Raw genomic sequence first — 27,963 nt, forward strand, 5'->3', positions numbered from 1 at the left:
ACGTCAGTAAAGTAATTGGAAGGCCTTAGCCCTGGCTGACCGCTGTGTGAGTGTGTTGGGGAGTTCAGCTTTCCTGTGGAGGAGGGTGCTGGTGCTGAACTCCAGGACAGCTCACTGGGCTGGGCGAAAGCAATCAGTCTCCACAAGCTGCAGCCAAGACTCATCTCTTCTCTGCTGCTTTACCTCCAGCCAGGATGAAGAGGAGATTAGTGTCGTCAAGATTAAAACGACTCTCTGAACGAAAGGGGACAGGCTAAACGAAATGCCAAACAAAACGATCTCTCTGTCTCTCTCTCTCTATACATATACATATGAAATATATTATGGATGTATGTATATAAGTATATATATAATCGTTTTTCTTTTTGTTGAATGTAGGGATTTATTGTATTGCAAGGACTTCACACTGCCTGGGATATCCCAGCTTTTTTAATGCTGAAATGTGTCTACTGTTATTCTAAAGAGACGGGTTGGGATGTTATGGTGCTCCTTCCATACAATTGATCCAACTTTCCCACCTTAAAGTGAAATAGTTTTTTTTTTTACTGCTAAGTTCAGACCTAAACCCAGTTGGACCATTATAAATTCAAAACAGCTCAATAGCAATTTGTGAAGGCATGTTCTGGAATATCAATGCTCATTACTGGCGGGATTCTATTAGTCTGACAAGGCTTTGCTTGACAACAGACAGAGAGAGTCAGTGTCTGGAGTCGACTGGGGCTTCAGGGAACTGTCTGTATCAGCACTTGCAATAGAACAATTACGAGGAGGGCTCAAAAGAGCCTAAATCTATACAATCTTTAGCCGGGGAAATAAGTATCCTTTCAGATGGGGGCTATCTGGATGAAGTGGACTGTAGCGGGGAGAGATAGCGCAGACTGACTGGGGAGGTGGAGGGGGGTGAGAAGTTGATCCTGTGCAGTGTGTGGTGCAGATAGCTCCCTGAATCACTTATCTGGAGGAAGCAGCAGAGAGAGAGGCAGAAGAGCAGGGAGAGGAGGGAGGGAGAAGAGAGGAGGGAGGCAGGGAGGGTGTGGGCATGTTAGGGCTGTCCTTCTCCATCTTTATGAGGAGAGACCCATGTCCAGAGGTCAGACAGATCCTGATCTCAGTGAGGAAGGAAGAGATAGCGAGGCCAACAAGAAAATGTGATCAGACCGCCCACTCATGTGTCCTTCACAGCCAGCTCAGTCAGTCTGTCAGATCGTCGATAGTTATCAGGGTGGTTATCAAGGTGGTTATCAGGGTGGTTGTCAGGTCTGGTCCGTGTGTCAGAGGGCAGAATTATCAGGGTGGTTATCAGGGTGGTTATCAGGGTGGTTGTCAGGTCTGGTCCGTGTGTCAGAGGGCAGAGTTATCAGGGTGGTTATCAGGGTGGTTGTCAAGTCTGGTCCGTGTGTCAGAGGGCAGAGTTATCAGGGTGGTTATCAGGGTGGTTGTCAAGTCTGGTCTGTGTGTCAGAGGGCAGAGTTATCAGGGTGGTTATCAGGGTGGTTGTCAGGTCTGGTCCGTGTGTCAGAGGGCAGAGTTATCAGGGTGGTTATCAGGGTGGTTGTCAAGTCTGGTCCGTGTGTCAGAGGGCAGAGTTATCAGGGTGGTTATCAGGGTGGTTGTCAGGTCTGGTCCGTGTGTCAGAGGGCAGAGTTATCAGGGTGGTTATCAGGGTGGTTGTCAGGTCTGGTCCGTGTGTCAGAGGGCAGAGTTATCAGGGTGGTTATCAGGGCGGTTATCAGGGTGGTTGTCAGGTCTGGTCCGTGTGTCAGAGGGCAGAGTTATCAGGCAGAGAGGCGGGCTCAGGAGGCCGAGAGCTTGCTCTCTCTCAGGTCCACTTCATGTTCTATGAGTACAGAGCTGACAGGAAAGTCCATTTGTTTAAGTAAATGGAAGACGGGAGACGTGACGTCAAACAAACATCTCAGATGATAAATCCCAGCGGCGGTTTCACTCAATCAGAGTTTCGTCCGGACAAGGCAGACCAGCCCGGGGCTGCTGGCCCTCTGCTGTGGATGGAGAGGCAGTGATTCAACTCAAATGGAAATATACGCATGTATAGAATACATTATTTCTGTATGTGTGTGTGTGCTGTGGGTGGGTGTGTGTGTGGTGTGTGTGAGGTATAGATTTGTATAACTATAAATAGAAGGCTCATCCTACTATAAGTCTGTGTTGTATTTGATCAAATCAATGTGTTCTTGTGTGTGTGTGTTCCTACCACTTTATACGTGTGTGTGTGTGTGTCTGTGTGTTCCTACCACTTTATATGTGTGTGTGTGTGTGCTTGAGTGTGATTCATTGATTTCCTTACCAAGGAGAAGAGTAATTACATCCTGCTTGCGGTCCACTGTAAACATGACTGAATGAGAAGTTTGTGGACTCGTGAGGTCTCCGGGGACAAACCGTTCAATTATTAACCAGACAAGAGAGATGGACCCGTGGAGCTGCAGGAGAGGAGTATGGAAACACGGCTCTGTCCAAAACACATGCTTCAACCTTCAGACCTGCTTGTAACCTCAACTTTCCCCAACAATGCTCCTCTTAGCAATCACAACCGACTCCTGTTTGGCCTGCACAGATTGATCTTGTCGTCCGGTAGGAAACACTGCAGATGATTAGAGAGTGGATTGCACACGCCTCCAGTCAATCTCTATCAGCAGTAGAAGAAGAGAGTATAGCGTTTGTCTTCAACAAGCTTCTCTCTCCCTCAGAGCTGAGCGATAGATCTGTCTCACCACGTCTGAGTTCAGAGAGCCTGATGTTAGTGTGTGTGCACCTCGTAGCCAGCACACACCAGCACAGCCCAGCACACAGACAGGCTACATCAGATGCTGTCCTCTCTACTGTGGACACAGTGGTTTGTGTACAAGAAGAGTGTGTGTGTCTGTTTGTTTGTGCATGCTTTGAGCTTCATTAACCTTAGGGCATATCTCAGACCCAAAGGAGACAGTGAGAGGAACACACACACACACTCACACACTCACACACTCACACACACACACACACACTCACACTAACTCCCTTCTTCTTAACTTATCTTTCCGTCCAGAGCCAGACAGACAAAGCGTTCTCATTTCAAAGTTTAACTGTAAATGAGGTGTTTGGAGAATTGGAAATGTAAGGGAATGGGCATGCTGGCGCAAGACAGGCAGAAAACCCAGACAGTAAACATCCAAAACCATCTCTGTGTCTGTTAATCAACTTCATGAACTTATTTTTATGGGTAAGCCTTTTTTATTCTAAAAACAAACCATGACCCATTTTTCAAGGCTGTTGATTCATGTAGGGCTATAGTCAGCATAGCTCCATCGTAGTAACAACAACCATGCTGACTTTACCAATTCTCAAACCGAGATTGTCCTCCAATTACAGAGATGGAGCAAGACGAAACTACTGCCTTCAGCAATCCGGCACCATCCAAGCACTTTGCTCAATTGCTGCTTGTGAATCCATCAAAAAGCTACCTTGGACTTCCACTGCAGCTTTGAACCACAAACACGTTTCTCGTCATTTTAAAGCTTAGTCCAGAAACCTGGAAGGAACTTGGAAGGAAATAGATTCAATTCCCATCACCATCCCCCTCCAAGATTCCGGATTTAATGCATTTAATCCATGCAACTAGCCAGCAACTACAATAATAGCTTTTGTGTTTTTAAGTCTGACAGCAATACTTAAGTGAGAGAAGAGTCAGAGGGAAGTGTCAGAGAGAAGAGTCAGAGGGAAGAGTCAGAGGGAAGAGACAGAGAGAAGAGTTAGAGAGAAGTTCTGTATCATCCAAGGAATCTGAGACCAAAGGAGGAAGTGTTTACAGTCAAGCGCTCTACCAACGTTCTGCTGGTAGTTGAAGACAAGGGTTCTATTTCAGGGTTCTATTTCAGGGTTCTATTTCAGGGGTTCCTTTCATGTTGTAGAGAAAGATGAAGAGATCTCATAGGTGAAGTGCTCACACAGATGGGAGGTTTGAGTTGATTTGCCTTTCTCATCATTTTTATAATAAAATCTTTTTTTGTAAAGATCCAACTTTTGTTGAACAAGCAAAGTCACCCATAGAACTGCACCTAACCCCACAAGAAGGACAAGGAAAACCCCAGTAAAACTGTTTGTTTTTATGAAAAGGCTGATCCAGAAGTTCAGCATGAGAGGAAATGGGTGCTCTCACCCTAACCCCGGCTTAGACACACACAGACTGACCTTGCTACCTTTGTAGTCAGCATGAGCTGAAGGTGCCCTTTGCAGGACTCTGAATCTCTCAGTCTCTCTGTTCAAACAGCCTGAAGGGTTACTTCTCAATTATAGACACGTTTCACCAACAGAAACACACAAGGTCAATTTCTCAACACATAATTCAAAGCTTGACAAAGACCAACAGCGTTCAGCATGGCCCTGGAGAACAGAGCCAGCTCTGCTGAGGTCTGAAGGACGAGGAGGGTCTGACTGCCGTCGCCACTGCGGAGGGCATCAGCTCAGCTGCCAGGACCTCTTCAAACGGAAAGAACCACCAAGTCTACTAACTTACATGAATTTGTGCATTTAGTAAAGCATTATAAGACTGAAGATAACACATACCTTGTGAGAAACGTGAGACAGCTGGGACATGGCTGGGACATGTAGAATTTAATTCAATTCACTTTAATAATCCCATAATACCAAAGGACATTCAAGCCGAAACACCTAAATGTAGAGGTGGCAACTAGTCAAAGAATGACTGTAGAAAAACTAAAACTGAAAACAAATGTATCCACCAACTCAACTGGAAGTTCTGGTATGTGTTATTTCCTCTGTCAGGGACAATTTGTCCATTTGTGAAAACATGTCTTCTCTAAATGTCTGTGGGTTTACCTGCACTCATCAACTACAGAAAGAACTAATTGAGAATATAATTTTTACACTCACACACTGGTATCTAAAATGAGTTTCCTTGATTGAATAGCAAATGAAATTTAAGTGGAATTTCACCAGTTGTAGAGTCCCAGTGAAGCCTAAAGACAAGTCCGCTCGGATTCTGCAAAACACGCTGCATAAAACGTCCCGGTTACTGCTAGCATTCCTGAGCTTTGGAAGGTTTTCAGGACCTAACGTGTTGCTTGACGGTTACATTTTCTGTTTGGAGTTTTAGTTTTAAAGTATTGCTGCATCTACCGCCTCGGACCTTGTAATGACACAAACAGCCTCCTCTCATGCAGATGACAGGGTTATTTGTTTTTTGAGCCGTTGTGTGTGTGTTATTTTCAGATTCTAAACATTGCATATCTCATTAGCACAGGCTGCTGAAAATAGCAGCAAGGTGTTTAGATGCTCCATCAGATTGTTTGGCTCCTAGGACAGCCATGATTACTCAGTAGATAATTAGGTTAACTCAAGGTAGAAAAGTACGGTAAATGTCTGGATATTCTGCTGCAAATGTTGTTCTAGCCCCGTTAACCCAGCACTTATGAGGACAAATCTGCACAGAAATAGAACTCTCTTCTGAGAGTTCAGTCAGACAAATGAAACTGTGGGTGCATCCGTGTGGTGTGTGGAGGACAGAGGCCCAGGGAGCAGCCTGCTTAACCATCACCGACCTGTACTTCAATCCCGTAGCCCAGATAGACGGTCACAACGTAGGTGCAGTGCACTCCAGACTCCACCCTGGCTCCAGGGTGATGAGGAATCTCGACGTAGCCTTCGGGGTCGCTGAAATTCACACTGCAAGGACCTGACAGAGAGATGAACAAAAAGAAGATAAGTGATTCCCTGTGCCAGCCTGCTGATGTAGCCCTGACAGCCCATCTGTGTTCCAGTGCCCCCTAACCCTCTCATTAACTCCCCAGGTTCTCTCTCCCCTGGCTGGGATCAGGCTGGCTGGCTGGCCCCTGGCTGTGGAGCAGGGAGCGTAGCCAGGAGAGATCAGGTGGACTAAGCTCGCTATATTGGCTTGCCGCATGAGCGGGTCCTTTATCCTCAGTGGAGGGTGTGATGGAGAAGTCAGGATGCAAGGATGAACAGGACTCATACGACCCAGCGCTCATTCTCAATGACCAGCTTGACTGACCCACAAACAGGAGTAAAAACCAGGAGAGGGGGCAGTGAGTACAGAGGCTATCAGGCAATTAGGCTATCAGGATATCAGGATATCAGGATATCAGGTCATCAGGATATCAGGATATCAGGATATCAGGCTATCAGGATATCAGATGGAGAATGTACAAAAACAACCTCTATCAGGACTGTGTTACAAAACAACCCAGTAAACCCATATTTTTATGACAGCGTTGACTGTCAAAGGTTATAGAGCACGTGCATACTTCCAGTGGCTTTCAGAACATCAAGCCAGCTCACCTGTGGTGTGCATGGTGGTGATGGTGGAGGTGACGATGCTCCCCTCATCCCCCTCTCCTGATGGGGTCAGCTTCCTGGACACGCCCGTGTTGTTCTTCACCCCCCGCCCATCTGCCTTCGCCCCTGCCACTGAGGTGGTCAGAACAGTGGCTGTGGCTGTGGTCTCCACGACATCTTCACCCTCAGAGGCTGGACCAGTGGCACTGTGGCTGTTCCCTGTGGCAACAGCGGTCTTGGTGACAGGGGTGGTTGACGCGCCCCTCTCCTCCCCCCGCCCCCTATCCTTGGAGAGCTTCTTCTGGGCCAGGGCCAGAGCTGCGGTGGGGCCCGGGGGGGTCAGGGGGGTGGTGCCGGCCACGGTGGAGGTGGTGGCGATGTCTGAGAAGGCAGGGGCGTCTTCGTGGGGCACCCCAGGGGTGGATGGCCCCCCCTCCTCCAGGGCAGAGTAAGAGCCGGGCACGGTGGGGCTGAAGAAGTGCTGCTCTCCCTGGAAGTCCTTGGAGAGCAGGGCCTGCTGCAGCCTCAAGCCCCGGAGGCCGGGGTGGAGGCCGGGGTGGAGTCCGGGGACGTTGAGGGGCGGAGCCGTGGTGAAGGGCTGGGCCTCGCCCTCCGGGTCTGGGGTGGGACTGTGTGTGAACACGACAGCACCTGAATCCACTCTCTTCTGGCCCGCTGCATGTCCTCCCGGGTCAGACACTGGGACAGGGAGGAAAAAAACACACCAAATAATGTGTTAGTCGATTCACAGCAAATGAAGCTGAGTACTGCAGAAGACTCCGTGAAGGCAGCTCAAGGAAACGCCCCTGACTTCAGATAGCAGACCATCCAAACCATATATGATTTGAATAGAAGGTTAAGTACTTTGGCTAGTGAGGAAATAGAACAATTACTGCCATGATTAACTAACTACCACTATAGAGAATCACTATGAAAGGCCCTCAGAAAGCCCATTATGTGGAGAAAAACGAAAGATGAAGCTCTGATAAATCATTGAAATGGGCTACCTTTCCTCCACTTCTCTCCAATTAAGTGAAGCAAAGATTTCACCCTGAATACCTTGTGATTACCAGACACTGGATGAAACGGGCTGAATGGGGAATATCATTCCCTCCTGCAGTGAGAGGTGCAATCAGTCTGTTCCCTGGGTAGAAGCCCCCCCCAGAGAGAGAGCGAGAGAGAGGATGGAGGGGGGCATTACTGCACCAAACCCCAGAGGACTTTTCAGTGTACTCATGTACACTGAGAGAGAGAGAGAGAGAGAGTACTCATGTACACTGAGAGAGAGAGAGAGAGAGAGTACTCATGTACACTGAGAGAGAGAGAGAGAGAGAGTACTCATGTACACTGAGAGAGAGAGTACTCATGTACACTGAGAGAGAGAGAGAGAGAGAGAGAGAGAGAGAGAGAGAGAGAGTACTCATGTACACTGAGAGAGAGAGAGAGAGAGAGTACTCATGTACACTGAGAGAGAGAGAGAGAGAGAGTACTCATGTACACTGAGAGAGAGAGAGAGAGAGAGAGAGTACTCATGTACACTGAGAGAGAGAGAGAGAGAGAGAGAGTACTCATGTACACTGAGAGAGAGAGAGAGAGAGAGTACTCATGTACACTGAGAGAGAGAGAGAGAGAGAGTACTCATGTACACTGAGAGAGAGAGAGAGAGAGAGTACTCATGTACACTGAGAGAGAGAGAGAGAGAGAGAGAGAGTACTCATGTACACTGAGAGAGAGAGAGAGAGAGAGAGAGTACTCATGTACACTGAGAGAGAGAGAGAGAGAGAGTACTCATGTACACTGAGAGAGAGAGAGAGAGAGAGTACTCATGTACACTGAGAGAGAGAGAGAGAGAGAGAGAGTACTCATGTACACTGAGAGAGAGAGAGAGAGAGAGTACTCATGTACACTGAGAGAGAGAGAGAGAGAGAGTACTCATGTACACTGAGAGAGAGAGAGAGAGAGAGTACTCATGTACACTGAGAGAGAGAGAGAGAGAGAGAGAGTACTCATGTACACTGAGAGAGAGAGAGAGAGAGAGTACTCATGTACACTGAGAGAGAGAGAGAGAGAGAGTACTCATGTACACTGAGAGAGAGAGAGAGAGAGAGTACTCATGTACACTGGGCACACGTAAACGAACATCACACGTATTCAAAACTTTTATGAAAAAGCTTGAATTCCACCAACCACCAAGTTTAAACATTGAATCCAACAGATTGTAGCTCAAGAACAACTCATTTGGTAGCAGCAGATAAACAGGAAATGAGGAAATGAAAAGCAGCTCATCTCCCAATTTTTGCATTTCTTCAATGTTTATCCCCATTAGCGTGTTGAAACAGTCTTTGAGCGTCCCTGTCACAGATTAGTGGCCCTGCGGTGAGTCACCACGCTGCACGCTGTCACAGATGAGCAGAGAAGTACTCAGAGGAAACATTGTATCTAGAAAACTGAAATATTCCTCTGATGAGATTATGAGCGCATGCCCAGAAAAGAGAACACACCACAAAGGCTAAAACCTTATTGCAAGGGCCCGGGTTTGATTCCAGCCCAGGCCATTTCTTGCATCTCTCTCTTTCCCTGCTTTCCTGTCAATATCTACCTGTCTCCAAAAGATCTACGTTTTGAAATGACACAAAGAAAGGGATGTCTTTCACACTGTGCTCCGTCAGGACTGAGTGAGCATCCATGTGCACATCCTGTACACACACACACACACACACACACAGACACACACAGATGTTCTACACAGTGAGTGCAGATTATGAGCGAAAAGATTTCACTCTTCAGAGTCTAAACGTTGCCTGACACTGTGATGACTGCCAGCTCAGGCTTGTAGAGGACAGTGAGAGCACAGCACATGGAAGGCTTCTGAATCCTCCCAGTATGCAGTAGAGCATCTTCTCTTAAGCCAAACACAATCAATAATAACGACAAGAGCACAGCACATGTAGCCCCTCATTGTGAATCCTAGAAACACTCCTACCCAGATGATAATGAGAGAAACTGTGTTGAAGATGTGGTACATGACTTTCCTGTCGGAACATGAGATCTCCCCTGGAGGTATAACAATCTCCAACATACAGCAGTCTCTCTCTACCTCAAGACAAACAGTGCTAAGCACCCACACAGACTGGTGGAGTCATTGATTACTTCCCCAGGCTGCCTGGTGTTTAAGAACAGCAGCATGCCAATACACAGTGGACTAGTTCTGTTAGCACACACAAAGCCAAACCGGGCTTTCTAAAGACGTTAAGAATTTAGATTAATTCGTTTTCTTACAGTTTTCTTGTAGTTCTGTAGTGTTTTGTACCACAGTCTGGCTCAGGGTGACAATTCACAGAAGAAGGTTATGGTGACCAATCACAGATCGATTCAGAGGCGACCAATCATTTGCTCTGTGTGCGTCTCTCTCTACTTCCTCCCTTTGACTGCAGTCAGATAAACTCACTTCCTGTTTCTGAGATCATCCTGCTCCAGGTGTTCCAGCAGGCCTGTTCTCCCAGGGTCATCAGTGTTGTGTGAAGCTGCCAGCCAGTTCTCTGAACACAGAGAACACAGTCCTCCACTGAGCCACCCGGCGCCTGGCTAGCCACCAGCTAGCTAGCTCAACGCAGCGCCTGGCTAGCCACCAGCTAGCTAGCTCCACGCAGCGCCTGGCTAGCCACCAGCTAGCTAGCTCCACCCAGCGGCCACCAGCTAATGACTCAAAAATTAGCCACTGTAACACAGCCACTGATTCACGTCACCAAGCAACGAAACATGCAACGTCCCCAAGCACCTTCAAATATCAACCCTACTGGTTGGGATTTCCATGGTGACTGACATGAGCGAGCCCTGCAGTTTAGCTCTGAACAGCAACATTCAGCGGTCGCCAGAGAGGGAATCACAACCCGTAAACCTAGTGTGCCCGTGTGCAAACACTGGAGGATCCAGACTGTGTTTTGACACCTTAATTAGCCTGCGTGCTCCGCGGGTGACAGTGTGTTTTAACGAGGAGGGAGACCTGCGAGCGTTCTTCTCGTGGGCAGAGATGAAAGCGTGCGGTTGACACAGCCAGCAGAGAGAGATCTCCCGGGGTGAGAGATGCTTTGAAGCCACGCGGCCCTGAGAGGAGGAGCGGGTCAGAGAGAAGGGGATGAGAGAGTCAAATCTCTGGATAGTGTCGGGTTACACACCTGCTGCTGAAGTCCTAGAACATTGTGATGCACTGGGCTTCTATAACAAAGATACTGACTACACAGAATAAAACATGTAACAGCTTTTGACTGAACAGTCTATTTGTCTGATTTGTGCAATCTAGGCTTTCTCTTTCTCTCGACAAGCTAACTGCCAGTCAAGACATCTGGAGTCAAACATCATCAGCGCAGTTAAACTGCCATTCTTGTGAGTTCCACAAGCTGCAAAGTCATTTAGGCAGTATTGATCCTGGAGTTGCTTTGCTGCAAAGCAAATTAACATTTAATTCCTCTTGCCCTGAGGCCAAACACTCACACAAAAAACTACAATTTCTCTGTTGATTCTCAGATGACTCCCTGACGAGGAAACGGAGGAAGAGCATGAATTAAAACCGTTAAAGCTAAATCAAATGAGTCTTAGCCTTCAACGATAGTTCCCAGCCCCCTCGTCAGGTGCAGACTGGAAACGTGGGCATGCGTATGTTTACTGAGGCAGAACGACTTCTCTGCTTTGGCGTACACCGTAATAAAAGTTTCATCGCGTCATTCAGGAGGAAGAGTAAACAATTTCCTTACAAAGCCTCTTGGAGGCTGACAGAGAGCTGACACGTGGCGTTACGTTCCACCGACAGGCTCAACAGCAGCCATTAATCTTCCTCAAACGACAGAAGCGATTCAAAGCTCTTTTGATGTTCCGGGATGGAAGGGGGAACATTTCCTTGTAGCCTTATTCTGTCACAACCACAGCAGCCCCAGCCGGTTTGAAAAGCGAGGTAAACGTATTTGACGTCTCTAGCAAACCAGAGAGAATGGAAGATGCGGAGCGAAATCGTAACTTGATATCAGGCAGATTTCCACGCCATGTCACATAATTGCCTTGGAAATCTTCAAGAACTTGTGGAAGACAGTCAAGTATTGATATGTAATGAACAAGAATAATAGCAAAAATCTGGTCATTGATAATACAGCATTGATTAATCTTTTTGTGTAACACACAACCAGACAATCCTAGTTTCTCTCTTCTCTCTCTCCTTCTCACAGTGAGAAAGGTCTCACTGTGCAGGGCCACATGACACAGTATGGCTTGTGATCTCACTGTTCAGCAACACAGAAGATGGCCAACGGACTGCAGTCCACAGAACATCCAGCTGTTTCAAACCTCAGCTGTAGAAGATCTCCTGACATCCTCAGTCCTCCTGTCTCTCCAACCCTGGCCTAGACACGGCAGCGGGAGGATGACCTGCAGCGCTACAGCGGTGCCTGTGTCCATGCGACCGCATTAACCACGCTCCGCGTGCGCATGGCTGCAGGATGTCTGCATGGCTGCATGGAGAGCAGTGATCCGTGTGATTCTCTCCATGGTTACCTCGCGCTCAGACTGCCCCCGGGGACCCATGTCCTCTGATTGGGGAGGTCAGCGGCCGTCACCCAGGCTACGGGCCTGTCTGTGGAGAGGCTCCGCCCCTGAGGGGTGCTTCCCCGGGGGGGGAGGAGAGGCTGCCATCCTCCTGGATCTCTCCCAACCTTGAGCATCCAGACACGGCCCACGGGCGGGCACAGGCACGCCAGAAAAACACTATTTAGTTTGATAAATTAGACAAAGTGAAAAACGCATTTTAAAGATTTGGGCGGAAAGTGAAGGTGTTGGTGCTGGAGCGACTCCAGACAGGCAGAACTAGATCCTGCTGAGGGATGTGGGCGTCCCTCAGTGGAGACTACGTGTCCGTCAGATGAGATCCTGATCCGGCCGGTCAGGCCCGGCAGAGAGGGCGAGGAGGAGGACCATAAGGAGCCACACTCACTGAGTGATCCGACAGCACAGGCTATCAGAAAGAGGTGAAGGTAGTACTCAGAGCATAACAAGAAGAGATGACAACATAGATTTTTTGCAGCCACATTCATCAACGCAGTACTCTTCATACACCTCATGTGGATGCTGAATAAACAACCTCGAGTCCTACTCTAGTGTACACTACAGTCCTACTCTAGTGTACACCAGTCCTGCTCTAGTGTACACTACAGTCCTACTCTAGTGTACACCAGTCCTGCTCTAGTGTACACCAGTCCTATTCTAGTGTACACTACAGTCCTGCTCTAGTGTACACTACAGTCCTACTCTAGTGTACACTACAGTCCTGCTCTAGTGTACACTACAGTCCTGCTCTAGTGTACACCAGTCCTACTCTAGTGTACACCAGTCCTACTCTATCGTACACCAGTCCTGCTCTAGTGTACACCAGTCCTACTCAAGTGTACACTACAGTCCTGCTCTAGTGTACACTACAGTCCTACTCTAGTGTACACTACAGTCCTGCTCTAGTGTACACCAGTCCTACTCTAGTGTACACCAGTCCTACTCTATCGTACACCAGTCCTGCTCTAGTGTACACCAGTCCTACTCTAGTGTACACTACAGTCCTGCTCTAGTGTACACTACAGTCCTACTCTAGTGTACACTACAGTCCTGCTCTAGTGTACACCAGTCCTACTCTAGTGTACACCAGTCCTACTCTATCGTACACCAGTCCTGCTCTACTGTACACTACAGTCCTACTCTAGTGTACACTACAGTCCTGCTCTACTGTACACTACAGTCCTGCTCTAGTGTACACCAGTCCTACTCTAGTGTACACCAGTCCTACTCTATCGTACACCAGTCCTGCTCTAGTGTACACCAGTCCTACTCTAGTGTACACTACAGTCCTGCTCTAGTGTACACCAGCCCTACTCTAGTGTACACTACAGTCCTGCTCTAGTGTACACTACAGTCCTACTCTAGTGTACACTACAGTCCTGCTCTAGTGTACACCAGTCCTACTCTAGTGTACACCAGTCCTACTCTAGTGTACACCAGTCCTGCTCTAGTGTACACCAGTCCTACTCAAGTGTACACCAGTCCTGCTCTAGTGTACACCAGTCCTACTCAAGTGTACACTACAGTCCTGCTCTAGTGTACACTACAGTCCTACTCTAGTGTACACCAGTCCTGCTCTACTGTACACTACAGTCCTACTCTAGTGTACACTACAGTCCTACTCTAGTGTACACTACAGTCCTGCTCTATCGTACACCAGTCCTGCTCTAGTGTACACTACAGTCCTGCTCTAGTGTACACTACAGTCCTGCTCTAGTGTACACTACAGTCCAGAACAGGCAGTCACGTGACAGACCCTACATCTTCTCTCTAATAACATGAACATGGCTGGTGTGAACTCTGGGGAACACCTTCATCCATGAGCATTAGAATAAATCACACAGCAAAGAAACAAACAAGTTGGGCTGAAACGCTAACCAGGTTTCAAGAGTGCGCCCAGGTACATCTCAAGGAGGGCTGGCTAGCTTTGCTTCTTGTTTGCTATGAATGATTGGTTGACATTTGAGCAGAGTTCAGCCTCCGTGGCCCTGACAAGACAGAGGGAGGGGCAAGGCTAGGAGGGTCGGCTTAGATAGCAGGGGAGCGGAACACAAAGAAAATGTCAAGCCTTTGAGACCTCATTTAATAGATCATGAAAAACCCCTCTGTGGAGAATCTGTATCTATTTTGTTTCGAAACAAGCAAGATACCAACCTGGGGCAACTATTTAGAAATTCTGACCTGAATGAGATTACGGAATAGCAAAGCAAATTGTATTTTGTATTTTTGTTCCTCTTAAAATGTTTTTTTCTGGGCTAAGTTTTCATATTTTTATAAAAAGAATTGAGAGAGAAAGACATAAAGAAACAGCAAGTGAGAGACAGAGAGATAGATGGATAAAGAGAGAGAGAGCGCGAGAGAAAGACAAGAACAGCGGGGTAGGGCAGGGTGGGGGTGAGGCAGGGTGAGGCAGGGTGGGGGTGAGGCAGGGTGGGGCAGGGTGGGGGTGAGGCAGGGTGGGGGTGAGGCAGGGTGGGGCAGAGTGGGGCAGGGTGGGGCAGGGTGGGGGTGAGGCAGGGTGAGGCTGTTTTGCCAGAGGGCCTCACTCCCCCAGAGAGAGAGAGAGAGAGAGAGAGAGAGAGAGAGAGAGAGAGAGAGAGAGAGAGATAGAGAGAGAGAGAGAGAGAGAGAGAGAGAGAGAGAGAGAGAGAGAGAGAGGGTAGGGTTAGGGTGATCGGATATGAGCTGATGGATAGAATAAGAATGTAAAAAAACAAATGATGAGAGATGATAAATGATTCCATTAGGATGGAACTGAAAACGAATGGGTAATTTCATTTAGTTTGTCATGTGGAGGTAATTCTGTAAGAAAAAAAAAATGAGAAAAGGATACAAGATGGAAATTGAAATTACAAAGCGAAGGCAGGGATGAAAAGAAATAAAGGCAGGAAAAAGGAAAAGGTCACATTATCAGATGGTAATTTCCTCTAAAGCAAACAATGACTCTGCTTTGTGTGAAATGTTACAACTCTCAGAAGCGTCTGAAGGAGTGGCTTCCTGGATGAGTTGAGAGAGGAACAGCTCAGGCTTCCTGGATAAGTTGAGAGAGGAACAGCTCAGGCTTCCTGGAGGAGTTGAGAGAGGAACAGCTCAGGCTTCCTGGAGGAGTTGAGAGAGAAACAGCTCAGGCTTCCTGGATGAGTTGAGAGAGGAACAGCTCAGGCTTCCTGGAGGAGTTGAGAGAGGAACAGCTCACTGAGCAACACCACCTGTCCTCCCCTCTCATCTTGCCCCTTCATCTGTACTCTGCCTTCATTACGCAGAAACAGAACTTCTTCATTTCCTCTCTCTGTGTTCTGGCTCACAGGACTCCTGTCCATCACAAGAGTCTGAAGTACCTGTGTCACTAGCTCCACTCAGAGAGAAAGACGGAGAGAGAGAGAGGGAGAGAGAGGGAGAGAGAGGTACAGAGAGAGAGGTAGAGAGAGAGAGGTACAGAGAGAGAGGTAGAGAGAGGGAGAGAGAGGTACAGAGAGAGAGGGAGAGAGAGGTACAGAGGGAGAGAGAGAGGGAGAGAGAGGTACAGAGAGAGAGGTAGAGAGAGGTACAGAGGGAGAGGTAGAGAGAGATAGAGAATGATCCATCTAACACTGATGACTGGATGTCCTACACTTTGTGTTGTAATCAAAGAACAAAATCTGCCTGGAGACTCCAATCATGTTATCTTTCCATCTCAAGTCTGCAACTTCTCCCAGTGCTCTGGTGAATGTCACTGTTCACACTTCATTTCCCCCCCATTAAAGTCATTTATCTGATGGTTGTCTCTGCTCCACTGTAGACTCAATTAGAGGAAAGCTGGGAGCAAGGCGAAGCAGAGCTCTCTAGAGTCAGCTGTGTTAGAGGAAAGCTGGGAGCAAGGCGAAGCAGAGCTCTCTAGAGTCAGCTGTGTTAGAGGAAAGCTGGGAGCAAGGCGAAGCAGAACTCTCTAGAGTCAGCTGTGGGCTGCAGCACCGAGGGAGGCGTAAGCAGCGCCTCCACACCCTCAGCCTGGCGGAGGGCTGCAGGAGAGCCAACCTGCTCAGCCACACACCCACTACCTGTGATCAACAACCAGCCCCCAGGGCATGGCAGGGCGGCACGGCCAGAGAAGGGCCCTTACGCTGGGCTTCACCCAGGGAGCGCTAGCCTCCCATGGGCGGCACAGACAGCTGGAGGAGACCAGAGAAACACCTAAGGAACAGCAGAGACAGTGCCTCCTGTCATCTGAAAGAGAGACTTCCTCCAGCTCTCTGATACTGTTGTCTCCTCTCATCTCTCCTCCTATCATTTCTCCTCCTCTCCTCCTCTCATCTCTCCTCCTCTCCTCCTCTCTCCCTCTCATGTCTCCTCCTCTCATCTCTCCTCCTCTCCTCCCCTCATCTCTCCTCTTGTCTCTTCTCCTCTACTTCTGTCATCTCTCCTCCTCTCCTCCTCTCATCTCTCCTCCTCTCCTCCGCTCATCTCTCCTCCTCTCATCTTTCCTCCTATCATCTCACCTCCACTCCTCTCTCCTCCACTCCTCTCTCCTCCTCTCATCTCTCCTCCTCTCATCTCTCCTCCTCTCATCTCTCCTCCTCTCTGCTGCTAGTGGGGGACCTGCCAAGAACCCCAGGAGAAGAGGAGGGTGTGGGAGAGAGGAGGGTGTGGGAGAGAGGAGGGTGTGGGAGACAGGAGGGTGTGGGAGGGAGGAGGGTGTAGGAGGGAGGAGGGTGTAGGAGGGAGGAGGGTGTAGGAGGGAGGAGGGTGTAGGAGGGAGGGAGGGTGTAGGAGGGAGGAGGGTGTAGGAGGGAGGAGGGTGTAGGAGGGAGGAGGAGGGAGGAGGGAGGAGGGTGTTGGAGGGTGTAGGAGGGAGGAGGGTGTGGGAGAGAGGAGGGTGTAGGAGGGAGGAGGGTGTGGGAGGGTGTAGGAGGTTTTTGTTGCAGGTCTCAGCTGGTGTACTGGTACTGATCAGATATTCTGTGTGTTACACACCGCTCATCTCTCATCAGCAGACCCCTCTCTCCATCTCTCATCAGCAGACCCCTCTCTCCATCTCTCATCAGCAGACCCCTCTCTCCATCTCTCATCAGCAGACCCCTTTCTCCATCTCTCATCAGCAGACCCCTCTCTCCATCTCTCATCAGCAGACCCCTCTCTCCATCTCTCGCTCCCTTCAGCTTCCATCTCCAGCAGGATGTGAGGAGAGCAGAGCCAGCTTTCCAGCAGACTCCCCAGTCGTTACTCAGACACAGACCCAGCATGGAGAGGGAGGTTCATTAACTCTGGACCTGGCACAGCCCACCCCTCACCAAGCCCCCCTGCCCTGCTGCCAGACACAGACCAGGGGGCCAGCCCTCCACTCGGCCTGGCTGCTCTGGTACCTGGAGGACAGAGGCCTGGCTGGCCTCGTTGCCCAGCCTGGCTGGAAGACCAGTGAGAACACACGCAGACCCTGGGGAGGCTGCTAGCCTCACAGCACTCTGTTCATGAGTGTCATCGTTTCATTTCAAGCTATGTTCTGTGTTTTGTTTCTCCACTGACAGGCTGAGGTGCTGTGGGTCAGTGGGGGGGTTTGGACCGAGGATGGGTGGCATGAAGTCCGAACCTCGCTAGAAGGAGAGAGAGAGACACGACAACAAGATTAGAGAGTAAGCGAAGGGAGAGGAAAGGGGGGTTGGAGAAAGAGAGAGAGATGTCTGGGACATGTCATGATGCAGGGGAATTTTAATAGGCTGGGAGCATGTAACTCTGAAATTGCTTTTATGCAGTTTGGCAGGAAGATGTCAGAGAGCAATGGTAGACGAGGGCCTGTGAGTACACAAGTCTGAAAACATAAACGCTGTAAACAAACACACTACCTTCCTATTGGGAGCTGAGGGGAAACACAATATTAGAGCTGACAATGATGGATGACACTCCTGGCTGCACAGGTCTGGTGTAACAGAGCTCCCGAGGAGCCCGGGGGGGGGCAGGGAGCAGGGGGGGGGGGGGGGGGGGGAGCAGGCGGGGGAGCCCCCCCCCTCAGGGCTGATCATGCATGAACACTTACTGCCTGCTGCGTAGCAGGTCAAGACAGGTGTGACTGATGCAATCAGGATCACAAAATGAGAAATAGACCAACAATAGGAAGACTGCAACCTGTAAAAATTAAAAAAGATTTCGATTGTTTATCCAAAATGCAAATGGACACAAATATGTCTAATTCCATCCCAAAAATCATGTACATTTAAATGTACATACAGTGTACATTTAAATGTAACTCCAGAGTAACTCCATGAGACTGTTTGGTGGGAGAGACTGGTAGCGTTGCAGCAGATCTGGAGGCCATCTCTCTGTTTGGCCTCCTGCTGTTCTCAGATCAGCTTAACAGAGAGCTACTTTCCCTGCTGTTCTACCAGACCCTCCCAGCTCAGACAGCAGGCTTCCCTGCTCATCATCATGAACTGGGAACGCACGCCCCCTCCCCCTCCTCGGTTCTAGAGTGAAACACAGACAGGAAAGCTCAACCACCCAGTATGAAATCTGTTGTGATTCTTCAGCTTGTTGTTGGTTTCTGTGTGGTCGATATTGTTCCCCTTGTCATTCTGAAAGCCCCTGGGAGGTACAATCTCTGGGCTACACCTCTATATGAAGGAGCAGGTAACCATATCTAGCTGGAACGGAGGGCTCTGAATTACAGCCAAACAGCAGAGCAGTAGTCTGCAAGCACCTGCAGATGGAGAGCGTGGAGTCTCAGTAATAATAGTATATCTTTTTTTTTACCTTAAACAAGCTTAGTGGTAAAGATCCATGTAGACAATCAGACAGAGCGCTAGCTGCACTAACCACATCAGCAACAACACACCACTGCTGTTCTCTTTTGGTTTCCATGTAATGAAAGGAATGGAGCTGCATTAGAGTTTTTCACTATAGAGCTGTTACAAAATTGGATTTCAGGCCTGGCTACCCCAGGAAGATCTGAGGAAAGACAAGCAGAGCGAGAGGGACTTTGTGGGGGAGAAAACGAGAGAGTGAAAAATAAAGAGATTTAAGCTTAGAAGATCTGGAAGGGTTGAGGAACCAGACCTTCATCCAGCCAAGCTGCAGACACAGAACTAGCTGTTGTAGTAAGGTCAGCAAGACCACACGGAGCCAACATCTTGCCACACCTGAAGAGTGATTCAATCACATCAGACAAACCTAATCAGCCCTTGTGACACCCTCAGTATGCTGATTACCCACCAAACGCAGATGCAAAGGAACCATAGAATGGGGGGGGGGGGGGACATCCCCAATCTCAGCCCTCCTGCTAGCTTGCAAGCTTCAAAGGGCCTGCTTGAGACAACACGTCTCCAGCAACCATTTGCTGTTTTGGCGGCAGTTGAACAAAGAACATACCTTAATCAAACCTTTGAGGAAAGTCCTTCAGACTTCACCTTTACCACGAAAGTACAAGGTGGAGAATTATGAGAGGGATATTTGTGTCATGTTTGTTACTTTGTTTTAATGTTGTGTTCACTGAAATCTTTCAGTCACAATCATTCAACTATATTTAGTAACTGTACCAAGATGTCCACAACAATATTTGAACAATCTTATGAACCAGCCAGAGACCAGATCACACCTTTGGTAGGTGTGAAGGAAGGAGGGGAGAGATGAAAACACAGCTTTCCCAAATCAACGTCTGACCCCAGACAGGTCCTCCCTCGAACTCTGAACTGTATAAATATCTGAGATGACCATCAACCTCGGACTCTATGATAAATGAAGTATTTCTATTTTAACACGAGGAAACCCTGCTACACTGTCGTTGTTCGTGCTGCTTCAGAGAGAGCAGCCAACAGAGAGAGCAGTCAACAGAGAGAGCAGCCAACAGAGAGAGCAGCCAACAGAGAGAGCAGCCAACAGAGAGCAGCCAACAGAGAGAGCAGCCAACAGAGAGAGCAGCCAACAGAGAGCAGCCAACAGAGAGAGCAGCCAACAGAGAGCAGCCAACAGAGAGAGCAGCCAACAGAGAGCAGCCAACAGAGAGAGCAGCCAACAGAGAGCAGCCAACAGAGAGAGCAGCCAACAGAGAGCAGCCAACAGAGAGAGCAGCCAACAGAGAGCAGCCAATAGAGAGAGCAGCCAACAGAGAGAGCAGCCAACAGAGAGCAGCCAACAGAGAGAGCAGCCAACAGAGAGCAGCCAACAGAGAGAGCAGCCAACAGAGAGAGCAACATCAGGGAGGAGCTTCACCCCATCACAGGCAGGGTCAAGGGCGCGTGTGGGAGGAGCTCACATGCTGCTGTCTCAGGGACCAGACACCATGCTGCTGTCTCAGGGACCAGACAGGGACTCAGGGACGCGTGTTCTGCACGACTTTTAAAAGCAAGAAAAAACACATTAGTACTTTCGCAAAACTACCTATTTATTTTCTCTCCCAGATTAAAATCGGTCAGCAAAATTACCTGCAGGTCATCAGCAAGTCTTATAGATTTTCATCCAACACTCCTGCAATTTTCTAACAAATACAATTTCAGGACCAATCTGTCCTTGTTGAAAAGCAGAGAAGCAATCGCACGCTGACATTTGAAGAAATCTTTGCCAGCAAATGTGCTGAAAGTACATCTGAAAGGCGCCATGATGATGGAATGCTGTGGCTGGAAAACAATAACGGCTTTGTAGAACTATTGCGAAAGACTATCATCCCTCCTCCCCCACCACACACACACACATGACCACACGCACACACACGTGACCACACACACACACACATGACCACACGCACACACACGTGACCACACACACACATGAGCACACACATGAACACAACCACCGGGGAAGGAGGGAGGGGGGAAAGACGGAAGGAGGTGTCAGAGGCAGGGAGTAGTTTAGCACACCCAGGAAGAGAGAAGGTGATTCAACAAAGTGGGTCTCCCAGCAGGGGGAGACGTGAGATGGTTCTCGTGGGAGCAGCAGAGATCACATCCCACAAGATAATAAAGATGATCTGCTGCTGTTTTCCTATGCGCCGCGAAAATGTCAAGATGTGAGGGGAGGAGAGGTGTTGCAAGGTCAGGTCTTTCACACACTTACACACACACTCACACACACACTCACACACACACACACTCACACACACGCTCACACAGAGCTCTGAGGGAAAGGCCAAGTCTTTTCTTTTTATTTACTCCATTTAAATTCACATGAGCATTCCCCACACAACACTACTGTACACTACATACACACACACAAAGACTACACACACACACACACAGACTACACACAGACTACGCTACATACACAGCCACACACGCACGGCGAATCTCAAGAAGCCTTTATTCTTAGCTGGTGTGTACCTCAGACTAACTCGACCCTTCTCACACGCCATCTCACCATTAGAGGGCACACCTGGGGATGCTTGTGTGTGTGTGTGTTCCCCCATCTCTCTCCGGCCCCACAGGAACCTCCCTCTCATGCAGACCTTCTGGGATGTGACTCAAGATAAACAAGCTCTGCTCCACAATCAGGGGCAAGGGCTTTGATTACCCACATGCTGTAATTGCCCTGCTGCAGACACAACAACACACTAGTCAAACAGGGTTAGGCACATTAGTTTGTACTCTATTTCCCTAACAGCCGGTAATTTAATGATGAGGATTCTCCAGGTACAATTTGTAAATGTTACATTGAGAGGTCTATTATTTGTTGCATCGATGCATATTTATATCACGAAGCTGTTGTTCTATTCTGTATTCTGTCTACAGGGGGATCATCAACGACAAACACAAAGTTGATTCAACGTAGATGTGTCTCTCTTCAGCAGCCAACACCTCAAGTCTACAGAAACCTGGAACATTTGATGCAACTCTTAACAGAGCTTTCATCAGCAAACCCCTCAACAGCTCAACCAAATCAAAAGCTACCAAACTCCAACTTCTCCCTGCTCTCTTTTCAAAAGTGATTTATACTGACAGGGGTGCCATCAAAGGGACGAGCCAAGTGAATAATTCATGGTATTTTTTTAAAGGACAAAAGGCTGGCAGGAAGTGACAACTTGTCAAAGGAAGATAAAGCTGGGAAGAGAAGAGAGAAGAGAGAGAGTGTGAAAACAGAGAAGGGTAAACAAGCTCCCTCCACAATGCGACGGGGTCGATTGTGTTTGTTTATCTTTTATACCTCCACAACCGGGGTTCTTTTTAGAGACTGCGTGATGAAAACGTTTCTGCCTCCTGTGAACCGGCTTTGGGGAGCTGTCAGGGTTGGCCAGGTGGACCAGGGCTGTCAGACAAGCTGAGCCAGACATTCCCACCTTCAGCAGTAGCAGAGGGGAGAGAGTCCTGGTGTGGAGAGGTCTACGAGTGAGAGTTAGTTATGATAGGCTAGGTATGATTGAATAACGACACTAGGAATGTTGGGTTAGGGTTAGGGTTAGAGGAGTGTTGGGTTAGGGTTAGGGTTAGAGGAGTGTTGGGTTAGGGTTAGGTTGGGGAGGGGAAGCATCACCCAGCAGCTGTTAATGTCCCTTTCATCTATGTTTCCCTCCCTCCCTCCCTCCCTCCCTAGCTGTTGCTGTGTCTACGTAGGACCCTGGATGAGCACAAGGCAACCCAGAAGCCTTTCTATCATGGAGGGTTAGGGGAGATTTAATGGATGGAGTGAATGACAGACAAAGAGAGAGACAGAGAGAGACGGAGAGAGAGAGAGACAGAGAGAGAGAGTGATGGAGACAGAAGAGAGCTCAGACAAAGAATGGAGATAGAGATATAAATTATGTGAGAGAGATGGAGAGAGAGAGATTCCTTGTTGGAAAAAAACCTAATCTCAAATGCCATACAATAAAATGCACCTTTATTTGACTATTTCCTAAACTATTGTTATTCTCAGATCACACAGGGTGCTTACATGAAAACATACGAAGGAAGGTTCTGCTTAAAGTAGCAGACCAACAGCTCCAGGGAAACAGTCCACTCTGCTGCTGAATGTCGGCCATGTTTCCCTGCCCCTGACCCTGGATGGGTTTTAGTATACATGTCGACCAGCCTGCTGTAAATACTATGTCTGTTTATCATCTCAGGGCACAAGACGGCGTCTGGCGCAATCCACATTACACATTACACATCCACATTGTTGTTAAAATAAGAGCATCGTAACCTCTCACTCTGCTTTTACATGAAGGACAAAAGTGCCATTTCCTCCATGCTGGGAACCTTGGTTACAGGTGTCAATACAGTATGTACTGAAATAGATGTGTGTGTATATGTGAGAGTTTGTGTGTGTGTCTGTGAGTGTGTCACCTCCAAGGAACAGGCCCAGCCTAAGGAAAATGTGCTGTTTGCCTGAAGGGTTAAGGTTACAGGTTTAACTATCACCCTGCTTCACTGGCTCCACCATGGGCCTGGAGCTGCTGTTGCAGATGGACGCACTCACAACACACACGCACACACACACACACACACACACAGACTCACACACACACACCACTACATCAGGAGAGAGACTGGGAGCCTGCAGCGCTAGGTCAGTTCTCCCTCACAGGTGCTGCTCCTCCTGATCCTAACAGCACGTGAGAGAAGCGAAGACCCATCACAGGGTTAGAGACCATCACCATCACAGGGTTAGAGACCATCACAGGGTTAGAGACCATCACAGGGTTAGAGACCATCACAGGGTTAGAGACCATCATCTCATAGCTCCCTCCAGGAGACCATCACAGGGTTAGAGACCATCACAGGGTTAGAGACCATCATCATCACAGGGTTAGAGACCATCACAGGGTTAGAGACCATCACTATCACAGGGTTAGAGACCATCACTATCACAGGGTTAGAGACCATCACAGGGTTAGAGACCATCACTATCACAGGGTTAGAGACCATCACTATCACAGGGTTAGAGACCATCACAGGGTTAGAGACCATCACAGGGTTAGAGACCATCACAGGGTTAGAGACCATCATCTCATAGCTCCCTCCAGGAGACCATCACAGGGTTAGAGACCATCACCATCACAGGGTTAGAGACCATCACAGGGTTAGAGACCATCACAGGGTTAGAGACCATCATCTCATAGCTCCCTCCAGGAGACCATCACAGGGTTAGAGACCATCACAGGGTTAGAGACCATCATCATCACAGGGTTAGAGACCATCACAGGGTTAGAGACCATCACTATCACAGGGTTAGAGACCATCACAGGGTTAGAGACCATCACTATCACAGGGTTAGAGACCATCACTATCACAGGGTTAGAGACCATCACAGGGTTAGAGACCATCACAGGGTTAGAGACCATCATCTCATAGCTCCCTCCAGGAGACCATCACAGGGTTAGAGACCATCACAGGGTTAGAGACCATCACAGGGTTAGAGACCATAATCTCATAGCTCCCTCCAGGAGACCATCACAGGGTTAGAGACCATCACAGGGTTAGAGACCATCATCTCATAGCTCCCTCCAGGAGACCATCACAGGGTTAGAGACCATCATCTCATAGCTCCCTCCAGGAGACCATCACAGGGTTAGAGACCATCGTCTGCTGGAAGAGACCTGCCCTGGACAAGACCCCAAACCTGGAAGAGAGCCGGTCTCTCATGGTGACTTGTACGGCTGCACAGTGGAGCGTTCTGGCTCCAGTTGAGCACGCAGAACACTGATCCACAGAAACATGGCTGACCCGTTAATTGGGGGTTATGCCTGCTTGTATAAATGTACGATCAACCGGCAAATATCATCTGATTACTGGAGAGAAAGAGACAGAGAGAGACAGATGGACAGAAAGGTAGATAGACAGATAGATACATTTAGCATGTGCTGACACATTTCTTTTTCTTTTGTGTGTGAAGAGATAAGTAATGAAGTGTTGACCAATCTGCTTGCTCTGTCGCTCGAGTTTATGAAAGAAGGTCACCGTTGGCAGGAGATGTCGACGTGGAGGGGCTTGGCAGGAAGTCAGAGAGACAGTCGAACTCATCCACACACAGCCTTGGCAGGAAGTCAGAGAGACAGTCGAACTCATCCACACACAGCCCATCGACCGTAGCGCTGAAGGATGTAGAGCCACGGTCAGCAGAGACCATGGAACCCTGGGACTGATGGAGAGGGCACTTCCAGGCAGTCACACAGTCTCCAGTCATGACTGGCTGTGGCAGGCTGCACAAGCTAGTGGTGTTGTTAGAAACATCGTCTTTCTATTTACTCTACGTTCTCCTGTGCACATACAACCCTCCTGGCAAACCTTGATCTGTGAAACAACTCTCTTCAAACACGAGGAGGAGGAGAGACACACACAGCCTCTCTCCCTCCAGACAGTTTGTTTTCACCCTAAGAGATGTGGTTGAGGCATCGGCTGCTTTGATACAACAGCATCAGTTGGTGAGGAAGAAAAACAGACAGAGAGAGGGGGGACAGGGAGAGGGAGAGAGAGACACAAAGAGAGAGAGAGATAGACAGAGAGACAGAGAGAGAGAGAGAGAGAGAGAGAGAGAGAGAGAGAGAGAGAGAGAGAGAGAAACATAGAAAGAGAAAGTGAAGGATAGCATGAAAAAAGAGGGAGAGTGAGAAAGGGGGAGATGGGAGGAGGTGGATAGGGAGTTTGCGGGGAGAGAGCAGGACTGAGCTGATGGGAGCTACTGAACACAGCTGCCTGCCGTGCTGGCTCTGTGGCCTGGGGAGAGAGCAGCACAGGCATGTTTGTTTATCATGTTGGTCTGAACTTGATCTGTCGTTGGTGAGATTCACCAACACACCGAGCTGAGAGAACAACAGTCAGCAGGGGAAACAGAGGATAAATATAAACTGACTGTGGAGAAGAAATAGACAAAACCAATGTAAACACACACACACACTTCCTTGTGCTAACAGACACACACACTTCCTTGTGCTAGCAGATGGATGAAAATCACAGTTTCAGTGAAACAGGAGGCAAGGTAATCTGATGAGTCAACAATGAAGACCTGCTTGTCAGGATTCTAATGAATACCAACTCGGTCACATGATGTGGTCACATGATGTGGTCACATGACGCGGTCACATGACGCGGTCACATGTCGCGGTCACATGTCACGGTCCGGTGATGTCTCTCTCAGCCAGAGATACGCTTCGGAGAGAGCAGAGATGACTGTGTCAGAAGCTGTCCATAACTCACACAGGTGAGGAGCAGAGATGACTGTGTCAGAAGCTGTCCATAACTCACACAGGTGAGGAGCAGAGATGACTGTGTCAGAAGCTGTCCATGACTCACACAGGTGAGGAGCAGAGATGACTGTGTCAGAAGCTGTCCATGACTCACACAGGTGAGGAGCAGAGATGACTGTGTCAGAATCTGTCCATAACTCACACAGGTGAGAAGCAGAGATGACTGTGTCAGAAGCTGTCCATAAATCACACAGGTGAGGAGCAGAGATGACTGTGTCAGAAGCTGTCCATGACTCACACAGGTGAGGAGCAGAGCAGGTGACAGCAGGGACAAAGACAGGCCAGCTGTCAGTTCAGAGTAACCAGCTTCTTCAAAACAGAATCTGCAGGGGATATATGAGAGAAATAGGTATCTTCTCCTGCTAGAGTCAAGACTGCAACATCTCAGATCAAAATAGCCTTGGAAAGTATCTTTGTTAAAGAATGTGAATTGTTAAAGAAGTGTCAATGTCTATTTCACAGTGTCCTCAGTGTTCACAGCTACAGTGTTCACAGCTACAGTGTTCACAGCTACAGTATTCACAGTGTTCACAGCTACAGTGTCCTCAGTGTTCACAGTGTTCACAGTGTGTGACTGATTTCACACACTGTGGCATTTGAATAACCACTTAATTTGGTTAAGAATGAGTTTCATCAGCAAGGTTTCAAAGCCCCTCACAAGTGAGAGGGCTCACTAACAAGCTGCAGGAGGGGGGGGGGGGGTGATGGCAGTCTGGAATCACTGACAGATGTTGAATGACCAGACGTAACTCTGAAGGTGCCCTCTACTGTTCAGCTGTCACTGAAAAGAACAGTACTCAATGTAAAGCTGGCAGATTCATTAGAATGCATGAATGGAGTTTTTGTGGTTTGAAGGCTGACATTAACTGTAGGCAAAAGGCTTGTGACCTTTAAGTAGTGTCTGATTCCTCTAGCCAGGAATTCTGGGTCCAGAACAGAGGGTTGGGTCTGGGCCTCAGGAGTTAACTGTTTGATATCCTGGTGTTTCTGATGTCCTGGGCTAGTACCTGGAAGAGTCAGTAGAGATGCTGAAAAGTAATTTGTCATGCTTACTCACGATGCTTTGACCTTTAAGTGGTCTTAACGAGTGTTGACCTGTGGATAAAGGTCATGGGCAGCTTCATGGCGTTCTGCAGGATAAACGTTCTGCACTCGAGAACAGGAACCAAGATTTGTGTGGCCCACATTACCCTGCGTACTGCTCTGGTCTGTTCTGGATTGGTCTGGACTGGTCTGGTCTGGAATCAATCTGGACGGAATCATAATCAGAACCTTCTGATTCCCAGTGACATGACAGACAGATCTCCTCTATGACTTGTTAAGATTGCGATCTATCAGAATAACAAGCAGAACCCACCCAAAGACCAGGATGTTACTGTAGACCAGGATGTTACTGTAGACAAGCAGGCACACGTCCTGTCAGACTCTTCAGCTGTTCACTGTTTAAAGAGAAACATAACTCACCATCGTAATCCTCCGACTGTACCAGTGATGAGATACAGTCTATCTTTATTCTGTCTCCCCAGGCCTGTCATCATCACCTCAGTCTCAGCTGTTCTGATAGGGGCTCCTGCTGTATCAGATGGGTCACAGCTAAACTCAGCTAAACTGACAGTAGAGAGGAAAAAGAGGAAAGAGAGATAGGGGAAGGTTAGAGAGAGAGATAGAGAGAGATGTACAGATGGACGGACAGAGAGAAAGAAACAGAGAGAGAAAGAGACAGAGAGAGCAATCCAGAAAGAGAGACAGAGACTGATAATGGTAGAGGCTCTATTTAATTACTTAAGGTAGAAAGCTTCACTTCTCACAGCCTGATCCCTCCCACTGTAGGAGCTACACACATTACTGATACTGACAAAACGATCGCCAAGGGACACACGAAACAAAAGAGCAAAAAGCCAAAAGGAAAGTGGATCTGACTAACACTCACTCCTCTGGTCTCAGAGCTG

At 48.5% G+C, this 27,963-nt stretch overlaps 1 protein-coding gene across 1 annotated transcript in view; it reads right to left on the reverse strand.

Moving 5' to 3' along the window:
• The window catches only part of LOC124468245 (seizure protein 6-like), an 80,046-nt gene that overhangs the window by 37,679 nt on the left and 14,404 nt on the right, over positions 1-27,963 (reverse strand). The window contains exons 2-3 of the mRNA XM_047020904.1: positions 6,313-7,008; positions 5,556-5,689 (exon numbers count right to left, since the gene is read on the reverse strand). Of these exons, the coding sequence (XP_046876860.1) occupies positions 5,556-5,689; positions 6,313-7,008 (830 nt within the window). The remainder of the gene's footprint in view (positions 1-5,555; positions 5,690-6,312; positions 7,009-27,963) is intronic.

This window comes from Hypomesus transpacificus, chromosome 5 (assembly GCF_021917145.1).
Source record: "Hypomesus transpacificus isolate Combined female chromosome 5, fHypTra1, whole genome shotgun sequence".
Lineage (NCBI taxonomy): Eukaryota > Metazoa > Chordata > Actinopteri > Osmeriformes > Osmeridae > Hypomesus > Hypomesus transpacificus.